The following is an 11,993-nucleotide window of genomic DNA, read 5'->3' as shown; positions in this document are numbered from 1 at the left end:
TTTATTATTAGTTATTACGAGTAAAAAAATTTAAATTATAAATTTAAATTTAAATTAATAATAATTTATAACTTATTATTTATTACAAAAGTATTATAAAAATATTATAATAGCTCTTCCTTTTTCGGTTATAACTTATAAACAACGGGCAGTAATTTTCTCTGTCACTTTCGCAGCAATAGAGGAGAGAGACAAGATGGCTTTTCATTTGTTTCCAATTCCAACTGTTGAAAAAAAAAAAAAAAAAAAAAACCAAAAACAAAGATAAAAAGCCCCCCCTTTTCAGTTCTCTTCTCTCAACTGTCCTCCGTGTACAACTCGCGTGCCCCAGGAGTAGAGAGAGAGAGAGAGAGAGAGAGACCAAAGAGAAGCAGGAATCAGAATCACAGAGAGAGAGGGTCTCTTTTTTATTTCACTTTTATATATATTCAATTATCGATTATCAAAATAACACCTCGCTCTATTAAGTCTAACCCCTCTGCCACTAAAAAACTCTCTCATCGTTTTTTTTTTTGCGTCGACTTTGTGATCTTCTCCCTTTCTAAAATCAGATCTCCAATCTTTGAGGATCTGGTTCACCATACCATCCAAAGGCTGCGTTTTGGCGGATTTCGATTTTGATTTTCTAAGAAGGAAAAGAAGAGAGGAAAATTAAATAAAATTATTTTTAATTTTTTGGGGTTTTCGGTGGAAGTTGTTTAAGGTTGATACTTGATATAAGCGTGATTTAACGAGAGACTGTAATTGAAGAAGTTTTTATTGTTTGATTTTCGGGTGATGAATGATGTTGACCTCGTTGGTTTGGTCGTGAAGTAATATGGAAGTAGTTGTTACACACAAATACGATGACGCTTTACATTGGTCGCGAGGCTTCAAAGGTTGGTTGGTTCTCTCGTTACCCTCTTTGTTTTGTACTATTTTTTTTAAAAAAAATTAATTAATTGATTGATCTGGGTTTTGTTACTGTTATGGATGAGAAGCTGTGGAAAAGAGTTTGTGCAGAGGTAACAGCAGAGATCACCCTTCTTTCCGAGAACTGGAAATACCTTCTCGCCGGTCTTATTTTTCAGGTTCAACTATTTTGATCCTTTGCTCCATAATTTTATGAATTCAATTTCTATTTTGCTATAATTGTTTAAATTAGCTTTTTTTTTTTTTTCTTTGTTGGGGTTGGAGGATTTAAACTTGAACTCCTTTTTCACACTTGTACGAGGAGAATAGTGACTAGTGAGCTTGTGGTCATGTTTTGGGGTTTATTTCAGATAGGCTTGCTTGGATTTGTTTGGGAATGAACATTAAAGTTGCATTTGTGTTTGTTTGTATTTTAGTGTTGAGAGGATGGATCATGTCCTCCTTGTTCTCTATAAAGACAATAAAGGATGTGAAAGAACCGGTAAAAGGTTATGGACCTTATGGTTTGTTACATTTTTATTTTTATTTTTTTTGGTTGATAATTATTAAAGATGATCTATGCTCTTTTTAGTGCAAGGTAAATTCCTATCTGGTAAATGGCCTTGGTGTCTTAATTAATTTAATTTTTTTTTCTTCATTTGGGTGCGCTTAATTGTCAGTGTTTGAATATGGTACTCTTTATAGCAACTTTTTTTTTTTTTGATAAATTTCTTTATAGCAACTAAGTTGAATGTATGTTCGAGAAAACCCAAGTCCTTGATTTCTCCAACCTTCCTCAAAGTTTTGTTTTTGTGTGGTTCTTTTTGTTCTCATTGTTATGCTGTTTTGTTCTCTTATATATGCCTAATAAGTGACGTATACTTCTTTCTACAGTACATACATGGTCTAGCTGCTCGAGGAGTTCATTATCTACATCGGCCAGGGCCATTACTTCAGGATGTTGGGTTTCTTCTTCTTCCGGTATGTATCAATTTGTTCGCTTTTTTTTTTTTTTTTTTTTTTTCTTCCCTGTTTGTGTAATGTAATTCTTATTGTAGATTTCTTTTCTTATTTTTAATCTTTATGTGAAAATAGGAGCTTGGGAAAGACAAAGCTTATATCAGTGAGACTTTATTCACCCTCATTTTTATATCTTTTTTCTTGGTAAGGCTTTGTTGTTGTCTTTGCTATCTTGGTTATATTTCTTTGTATGGCTGCATTTTTAACTGTTCTTTTCCTGTTTGAAGAGCTGCATTCTAGAGTGTTGAAATTGTTTCTATTGAATTATGTTATTACTTTGTTGCATCTGGAATTAGGATTAATGGAAGACAACATGCTAATTTTTTTACATTTAAAATCATTGCTTACTATTTTTTTGATAAGTAATTCGCATACCTCCTGCGTGTAAATGTACAATATGCCTTTCTTATTGCCTCCAGGAGACTATTGATTTTCCTGTTGACTTCTTTGTTCTATAAATCCAGGCAAATCAGTTTATTAGGAATGTGCACTATTTATTTGTAAATTATACATGCACCCAATAAGTTATTTGAACCCATGACCTCACCCTTCATCACATTCTTACAGTGTACAGGCATGCTATGTTATTCTTAAGAAGCGTAGTTCTTTCTCTCAGGTTTTTAAAAGATTCCTTTGAATTGTTTATATAAAATGCTTTTGGATATGATTTGATTATATGTTTGATTCTATAAAGGGGGCTCTTCTGCCATAATATTCTTTTTGAGTTGATTCTGAAAGCTAGGATAAGAAGCACCTCATGTTATGATTCTGATATTATTGTTTTAGTCATGCATGTAATCTGTCATTTCTAGTGGTTCCCATTATATAGTTGTTAAATGCTTTAAATTTTTCCTGGAATTTTGTCTAATTAATTTACTGTTTGGGCTGCTTATAACTTAACTGATTGTTAAATAATTTCCTATTGTTGCTACCCGTTTCTTAAGTATGCCATATCTTCTTTCACTAAGGTTTATTTCCCTTTCAGTTTCAATTGTGCAGTATCACTTTTACTAAGTTTTCCAAAAAAAGAAAAAAAGAAATCCTAATAATGTGAATGTTCTATTGCAGTGGACTTTCCATCCGTTTATTTTGAAGAGCAAAAGGATCTATACAGTTTTAGTTTGGTGCAGGGTTCTAGCATTTTTAGTTGTAAGTGGCAGTTATATTAATTTATTCTTTTGTGTTGTCTATATTTTGATGGTAATGTGGGATCATTGTGTTATATGAGGAAAGGTCAAATTAGATTTTTAGCATTGATAAGATAATCTTGTTATTTGTAGTTGCATGACAATTTGGGACATTATTAATTAAATTTTACATTTGTAAATCATCTTTTTTATATAAGAAAAAAAAATTATTGAAAAATTATCAACATTTCATTGGCTCTTGAGTTTGCCCTTTTTTATTATTGAAAAAAAAATTAGTGAGTCAATCCCATGCATCATTCTATGTAAGCACTTGAACCAGAATTATAGCTCAGTTCTTATGCTTGTGTAATCTCCTATGTTTGCTGGATGTTTATTTATTTTTTGGTTTGCCACCTCTATCTTTGAGAGATAGTGACGAGTTGATTGAATATTGGATCAATCCATTGAGTTTTCTCATTTCTGTAATATTAGGTGGAGAAAGTTGGTTCTCCTATGTATAGATTTCACCTTATTCACTAAGGAAATAGAAGTGAGGTGGTAATTGATAGAATTTCAAAATTTGCAATATCCAAATTGTTAAGAAGAAAGCATTTCAATTGTAGGGATTCAATTTGGATTTGACCCTGAATATTAATGGGTTTTCAGCCCAACAAGCCCAAACAATAAATTTGTAGAGAGTGGGTTAAAGATTTAGACGCTGGCCGTCGTTCACCAAGCATGAACTCTCTTTTACTAAGAAATACTTAGAATTAATTTACAACGGGGAGAATGCTCCTCGGCCCGTGGCCGAGGAGCCCCTTTTCTTCTCTTTCTTCCCCCCCCCTTTTTTACTTTACTTGCTTTTCTTATATAGTCTTCATCTTCCTATCCCTTTCTTCCATCTGTTGATCACCCATTCGCCTCCTTTCTGGCCATCCGTCCCATCAGAGGCCTTATCAGTACTCAAGTGGTTCACTCTGATCAACGTTGCCCTGCTAAGGGGTTATATCCCCATTAATGCGACCAGAGGGGTTAGGTGAATGCATTAAGTGCGAATGTGACAGTTTGCTCTGGACTTGTCCCCTCCCAAAAATTATCCCTAGTATGCCGAGGACGGAGAGGTCCTCGGCGTGGGTCAAAAAGGGGCTTTGTCTGACTTAGCCTTGGCTGGTCAGTCCTCCTCAGCGCTGGCCTTGGGCCTACTACGCGATGGGCTATGGCTGTCAGGCCCACGGGCCCCACATCAATAATACTAGAGACTTGTAATTTCCATGTAGGCTAATCCTTTGATAGTTTGAATTTTTATGGATGACCTCCTACCAGTCAGTAATGTGAGTTGTTTGGCAAGAGAGTTTTTGGTAGGTATTTATGTGGAGTACATCATTACATAATTGATCAACCCCATTATTATTTTATCAATTTGATGATTAATGATCATTATCTTTAAAAAATAATGAATATTGATTATCAATTTTAGAAGCAGACCATTTTTTAGCCTTTTTCTTATCTGTTGATATTTGTACTTTCAGCAACATTAATTGATATTATGATGCACATTTGCATTTGAGTAATGCTAAATCCATGCTTGGTTAGCCAAATGATACGTTATATAAATTGTGATGTGACTGCGTTGAACCAATTTTTTTTAATGAGCAAAGAATGCTAACTAAAGGAAAAATCCTGCTTTGATGATCTCAGGCTTAATTTATTATCTGAAAAAAAAAAAAAAAAAAAAAAGTGTGTGTGTGTGTGTGCATTTTTTCCTTGTGGTGGTAGCAGGGGTGGGATGGTGATGGATTAGTCAATTCTTGGGTTTATTAATCCTCTTGAGAAGATATAATGTATGAAAGTGATGCTCGAATGTCTTCTGATGGTTGGTTTGTGTATTTATTTGTTGCACAGGCTTCTCAATTTCTACGGATCTTCACATTCTATTCTACCCAACTTCCTGGTCCAAACTATCATTGTCGTGAGGTAGGCTCTTTTTGTACCATTAGTTGCTCTGAATCGAAGGGCTCATTTTGAAAATTGTTTAGTCATTTTTGTCTTTTCCCTGCTAGTAGTAAATAACCTCTTGCTGCATTATGAAGGGTTCAGAACTTGCCACATTGCCTCATCCTGATAGTGCACTTGAAGTCCTATTGATTAATTGTGAGTGACTCTTGTACTACTGAAGTGCTTTGCCTTAATGCTAGGAAATAGTGAGTATTTATGCTCATTTTTGTTTATTGAATATGCAGTTCCTCGGGGGATAGTGTATGGTTGTGGTGATTTGATTTTTTCATCACACATGATTTTTACTCTAGTCTTTGTGCGCACATACCAGAAATATGGCACGCGAAGGTAAAGTTCGTCTTATAAATATTGATGAACCCAGTTTGACTTCTAAGCTAGCTGATTGTCTCTGACTCTCTGGGTAGAGATTGTGACTGCTGTTTTTAGTTTTGTTTGACTTGTTTGAATCTAATATCACAATGCTGCCTGGCCAAATGCTATCTTGATGATATGTGGTTCCAACTGATCTTAAATTTTTATTATGCATCATTGCAGGTTTATAAAACAGTTTGCTTGGTTACTTGCTGTGATCCAGAGTTTCTTGATCGTAGCATCCCGCAAACATTACACGGTTGATGTTGTTGTTGCATGGTATGGTCTTCTTTCCTCTTTATAAACTTCTACTATTTCTGAATAAAAAATATTATGAAAATTTTACATTTTGTTCACAGTTCTCTTTATGATTCCCCTGCAGGTATACCGTTAATTTGGTTGTGTTCTTTATAGACAAGAAATTGCCAGGTTTGGAATCTGCCACTGTTATTACTAAAATTCTTGGTTGACAGTCTTTGGGCAGTTTCATTGACTTGTGTTGTTACTGCAGAAATGCCTGATCGGACAAGTGGAGCATCATTATTGTTACCCTTGACTTCTAAAGACAAGGATAGCAGGAACAAAGAGGAGAATCACAAGCTGTTGAATGGGAACTCAGGAGACCCTACAGATTGGGTATAGTGAATCAAATTTTTTTTATTAATTTAATTAATTTTATTTTATTTTTATTTTTATTTTTTATGTTATCACAATTGAAGCCAATTACCTCTAACCTCAAATGGCAACTCCTCTTCTCGTAAGAGTAAGGTTGAGGTTAAGGTTAAGGTTGTGGGTTCAATACCCATCGGGCTTGTAATCACCGATAAAAAAATAAAAAAATAAAAAAATTTATCATAATTGAAACATGTTTGTGTTAAGCTGTGACTTAGATAAGCATTACATTGTTTCCAGAGGCAGAGAACTCAAGTCAACGGCAAGAATCTGGAAGAAGGCAACACAGGCCATCCTGACAGTGCAATGAATGGTGTATAGATAATAGAAGCTGATGCTGCTGCAACAATGATTGCTGGTTAGATCTTCATGCATTTTAGAGGGTTGAGTGGATTGTATGGTGGGTTGTCGTTCCTGTGTTACCGGTAACCTAATTTGTTCAAGTGGAAATGGAATTTGGCTTATGCTTAATTAAATTTTGCGGTCCTGCTCCTTTAATGTCATGGTAAACATAATTTAATATCAGCATCAGCTTGTACCTTCTTTTATGTCATGGTTAAAAATTTTCTATCAGCATCAGCTTGTACCTTCGAATTTTCCATGTTTCCTATTAATATATTTAATTTTCTGTCATTCTAATTTTGTTCCCTTGTGCTCTGCTGATAAATCACTCATTTTTACTTTTACTATTTAATTCGTTTTGCAATGCAAAGAGATCATTGTCATGATTAATTATTTGGTTTATACCCTTCTCAAGGGTTTGGACCCTCCATCTCTGTCCAAATTAGAGCGATTTAATGTGAAAAATTATTAAGTGTTCTCAGAGTATGGTGGCATTTTGGTTCATCATTTCATATTTACAGTAAATTTTACTAATTAAATTCATAATAAAGCTTGTCATAAATGTTAAAGGGCACCGTATCATAGAATGGTTTGAGTCCCAAAGGATCCAATTCTTGCAAATGAATAGGTGATGAGTTATTGACACGAGGGAGCACATGATGGCTTTTGTTCTTTTCTATATGACTGAGGCATCAGGCACGTGCTTTGTGATGCAAGTAAATGGGTCCTGTCTTGTTGTCCCCCATGTCCCACCATGTCCGTAGTTTGTTTGTATGTGGAGCGTCACTTCTTTGAGAAGGCACAGTTTTCTCATTTAATTGGGGGAGACCAACGCAGCCTCACATGCCTCTTCTGTTTTGCCAGATTTGACAGACACCATACCTCCCCATATCTTGTACTACATTCGATGCTCCTTCCATTATCAACTGCCCCTAAATTTTGATTAATTTATTAAGTAATCAACTTCGAGCAATATTTATATTAGTAGATGCGAAGACCACGTTTAATTTAAGGAAGGACAAGAAGTTTGAGTTTGACATTATATAGGACTGGACATCAAAGGAATCTTTGATTTGGTATTCGGGCAGGGTAGGCGTTCAATGAATCCGTTTCATTCTTGAAACAATTATTATACATTCGATTCTTGACCTTTGCGATTTGCTTGATCCAGCGGTCTTTAGAGTGTAGAGCCTTGCAAATTGCGTAAATTCCGAGAGCATGAGAAATTTATGATCATAATATTTTTACAAGAAATTTTAACAAGAAATTTTAAATGGAAGATTATTACTTATTGTTTTTAATGAATAAAATTATAACTAGTAACAACTTGGTATTTTAAATTTGTTGTAAAAATATTGTGAATGTGATATTTTTCTTTTCTTTTTTTCTTTTTTTTGTGAGAAAGGAATTGCATTAAAAACTAAACAACCAAAGGCTCAGCAGGGCAACGCCTGCTTAAATACAATCCAGCAAGATCAAAATTGAAAATAGCTAGCAAATCCACAGGCGGATTTTCAAACAGAATAAAGTCAGCACTTCTCGCAGTATCTAGTAGGGGCCATAAATCGGTGTTTTTTTTGGATTGATATCTCATATCATTTAAAAAAAGAAAAAAAGAAAAGAAAAGAGAGTGATAGCTCAATTTGCATTACTGCTAACGAGTGGTAGGGGCCGTAAGTTCTTGTGGTTATTGGTTGTGAGTTGTGACTAGTACCCCAACTGCTGCCAATTCTCACATTCGAGAAAATGAATTTGTACTTCAGCGCGAAGTTTCATGAATAACCGCTATTGGAAGTGCAAGTCAATCAACTTATAAGCGAAGTTTCACCAATTGAGTTCCGGTGTTATAACATCTCAAAAACTTATTTTATTTATTTTAATATAACATTTTATAATATATTCAACATTAATAATTTTTTTACCACTTTGATTAAAATAATATATAAAGAACTCATTAAAATAATAAAAAACATTAACCACAGAAATTTTAGAGTATTCACAGCAGTGAAGTTAAAAATTTAGCTTTTTAACTCTATCAAAAGTTACTTTATTTATTATACTTACACACATGTTGTAGCAGTGGATCTATTTTAGCTATCAACACAATAAAATAATATAAACATCACAATAAAATAATATACCCATACAATAAAATAATATATCTCATAACCCAAAAAACATCCCAACACCGACCACAACCACCTCTACCATTAGACATAGCCATAGCCATAACCACCACTACTACCACCACCACCACCAACACAGACACAACCAAACCCACAAACAAAATAAAAAACCAAACCACCATCATAGTCACCAATCCACCACCACAACCACCAAACCCACTGGGAAAAAAAAATCAAACATCGTACCCCAAATCATAGCCACAACAACCACCATTGCCACCACCATAGCCATCAAACCCATAGAAGGAAAAAAAAAAAAAAAAATCAAACACACCACAACCATCAAACCCATAGAGAAAAAAAAAAAATCAAACATCATTCCACCACCATAGCCGGTGGATCGATGGTGTGGGTTTGGCGGCGTGGATCGACAGCGTGGGTCTGCAGTGTGAACTAGTGGCATGGGTTGGTAGTGTGGGGGTGGGCTGGCAGCGGTGAGAGAGTTGAGAAAGAGAGGTGTGAGATGATCAGAGTTGAGAGAGAGAGAGTTGAGATTTTAATCAAGTAGGGATTAAAAATATATATATATATATATATATTTTTTTTTTTTAGCTCTCATGAACAGTGCACATCTACTGTAGCAATGGAGTTAAAATTTGTAGACTTAGCTCCACTGCTGCAGCAAGACTTTTGTGTTTGTGGAGCTAAATTTTAGCAATATAGCAATATGCCTCCACTACTGCGAATGCTCTTAGCAACTAGCCACAATCACCACTATGGCAACTGCAACCCATTACAGAGGGGAAAAAAAAAACCACAAAAAAAATCAAACACCAAACCACCACCACCACAATCACCAAACCCATAGGCAAAATCAAACACCATCGCCACAACAGCCAAAATAAAAAACTGCCACCACCACCACCACAGCCATATCAAGAGAAGAGGGAAGAGAGAGAGAGAGAGAGAGAGAGAGCCACGAGAGGGAGGGTTGAGGTGAAGAGAAATTTCAGGCTAGGGCCTTAGGTCGGTGGCAGTTGGGCAATTGGATAGGGGGAGAGGGTGTCGGTGAGGAAAGGGAGAAGATAAGAAAACTGAATACGGTGAACTACAAGGAGAAGAGAATAATTTTTTTTTTTTAGCATTAAGCTGCAGTGCACTGCCATAGATGGTAGTTCACTGTAACTCAAGTGTGTTAAAATTTTTAGCAATAGTACCACTATTGCAGCCTCATTTTTGTTATATTTGTTGTTAAAAATAGCAATTTGACACCATTACTATGAATGCTCCTATGCAATTACCACATCTACATGAAATATAAAAGTTCATAAGATAAGAAAGTAATTTTGTAGTTGGATCTCCTTTTTTAGCAGCACATGGTTTGTAGCTGGTTAAATCTCTCAGTTGATGATGTAATTAATTTTTTCTTGAATCTTAAAAATGTTTTAGTGAAAACTTATTTTTTATTATTATTTTATGTTAATTTATTATTATTATTGTTTAGAATTCTACCGAAAACATTTTTCCATGTTTGATTCATAAAAAAAAAACATATATAAAATTTATTATATTAATATTAAATAAAAAGTTTAATTCACTATTCTAAAATATTATTACAAAACAACTAAATTAACCTAAAAATAAACATAATCAAAATAAAATTATTGAAAATTGTGGGGGCCCAAGGACTGAGGAAGGGATTGTTGAGCTATCAGTCTTGTTATTGGGACATCACGTGTTTGAGGAGGGAACTTGGGAGCTCTAGGTGGGAAGGATAGGTGGAGGAGAGAGATTCATGGAAAGTAGGGGAAGTTTCTAGCGAGAAGTAGTCTGTTGCCTCCGCATTAAATGATGGGCAAAAATTTTATCAGCTGCATTGATGAGGAAGTGACTTGAACAGTGTAATTCATAGCTACACAGCTCCTTCTACCACCTTCAATAGATGTTTAAGGAGACAAGTGTCATGATGAGAATTTGGTTAGGTAAAGATGGGGGGTCAAGATGAAAAGAGGAAGAGAGTATATAAGGGAGAGGAAATTTCAAGGAAAAGAGGATCGAAACACAATTCTTAGAAAGATAAGAGTTAGAATAAGAACATTGGGGGAATAACATGAACAGTGTTTCAATTTGAGTATTATTTGCCTCTTCGGGCGAGTTTGTAATAAGCCTATTTCATATATTAATCCATGGCCCTTAATTTTTCTTCCCTATTTTTGTCCTCGGGCTGAGCCCTCCCTTTTTGTTTGATCCACTTTCTCACAAAATACATTGATTTAGGCCTGGTTGAACTGTACAAACCTCACTGTTCTAACTGGGCTTGGGTTGTTTGATACCGCGTCCTTACATTTGTCCTTACAATTCCCACAGATGGCGCCAATTGTAAATAATCTAAGGAAATTTTATTTTTCTAATATAAATTTAGTTTATATTAAAAGTTTGGGGTGATTATTCTATGCCATATTTTCGTAATTTTAGAGTTTTATGCATTTTCTCCATTTTTTTAGGAGGAGGGTTAACATTTAGTTGGTTTTAGAGTATTTTAGTCATATTGAAGATTTTAAAGGTCTTTTGTCATTTTGTAAGTTCAAGGGTATTCTGATAATTTTGGAACTTTTGAGGGTTTTGTGATTCTTGTAGAGAATTTAGGGGTATTTCAATAATTTTAGAGGTTTGCATAGTATTTTAAAAGATATTTTTGTCATTTTAGAGGTTTTGTGGGTATTTTGATCATTTTGTAGATTTTATTAGGTATTTTTCATTTTAGAGGTTTTTAAGGTATTTTGGCCAAGTAAGAGGTTTTTATTGATATTGAATATATGTTTTATGGATATTTTGGTCATTTTGAAAATTTTGAGTGTATTTTAGTTATTTTTGACAATTTTGGAGTATTTAGTGTAATGTTTGAGGTTCTTAAGAAATATTTTTGAGCATTTTAATGGTTTAAAAGGATATTGGTGATTTTGAAAATTTCAAGTGTATTTTGATCATTTTTAAAATTTAAGGGTATTTTTGTAATTTTGGAGATTCTTTAATATTTTGAATATTTGGGTGGTATTTTGGTCATTGATACTACGCTTCTTTTCTCTTTTTTTTTGCTGAATCAACACTACGCTTCTTGTATTTTAGACAAATCCTCTTCCAAATCACACTTGTTGCTCAATTCACCTGTAATTAGGGAAAATAATTCCATACTCTAAGATGATAGCTCAGAGCATCATGCTCTAGTAATAATGAATAATTAGGTGGATCCTAATGTGCTGTCTTGTCTTCTTGAGGTTATAAAAATTAGAATGGTTCTTTGGTTTCTACCAATTGGATCTGCTGAGATTATAAATTTAGAAATGGTCATGTTAAGGTAATTGGTAATAAATTATTTTTAAAAAGTTTTAATACAATTTTTATGGAAAATATAAAAAAAAATTGTCAAAAAATTCAATTATTTTTTTAT

The 11,993-nt window shown here is 34.1% G+C and overlaps 1 protein-coding gene across 1 annotated transcript; it reads left to right on the top strand.

Moving 5' to 3' along the window:
• The first annotated feature begins 285 nt into the window (after window positions 1-285).
• On the top strand, window positions 286-6,710 carry LOC111988167 (phosphatidylinositol:ceramide inositolphosphotransferase 1). Its single transcript, XM_024019937.2, has 12 exons — window positions 286-878; window positions 981-1,070; window positions 1,786-1,872; window positions 1,987-2,055; window positions 2,980-3,060; window positions 4,941-5,012; window positions 5,129-5,189; window positions 5,279-5,381; window positions 5,589-5,684; window positions 5,788-5,834; window positions 5,917-6,041; window positions 6,318-6,710. Exons 1-12 carry the CDS (start codon window positions 846-848, stop codon window positions 6,396-6,398), a joined length of 945 nt encoding a protein of 314 aa, XP_023875705.2. The 5' UTR covers window positions 286-845; the 3' UTR covers window positions 6,399-6,710.
• The last annotated feature ends 5,283 nt before the right edge of the window (window positions 6,711-11,993 follow it).

This window comes from Quercus suber, unplaced genomic scaffold (assembly GCF_002906115.3).
Source record: "Quercus suber isolate HL8 unplaced genomic scaffold, Cork oak 2.0 scaffold_113, whole genome shotgun sequence".
Lineage (NCBI taxonomy): Eukaryota > Viridiplantae > Streptophyta > Magnoliopsida > Fagales > Fagaceae > Quercus > Quercus suber.
The sequence above is the reverse complement of the archived record's forward strand: the minus strand, read 5'-3'. Positions and strand labels throughout refer to the sequence as shown.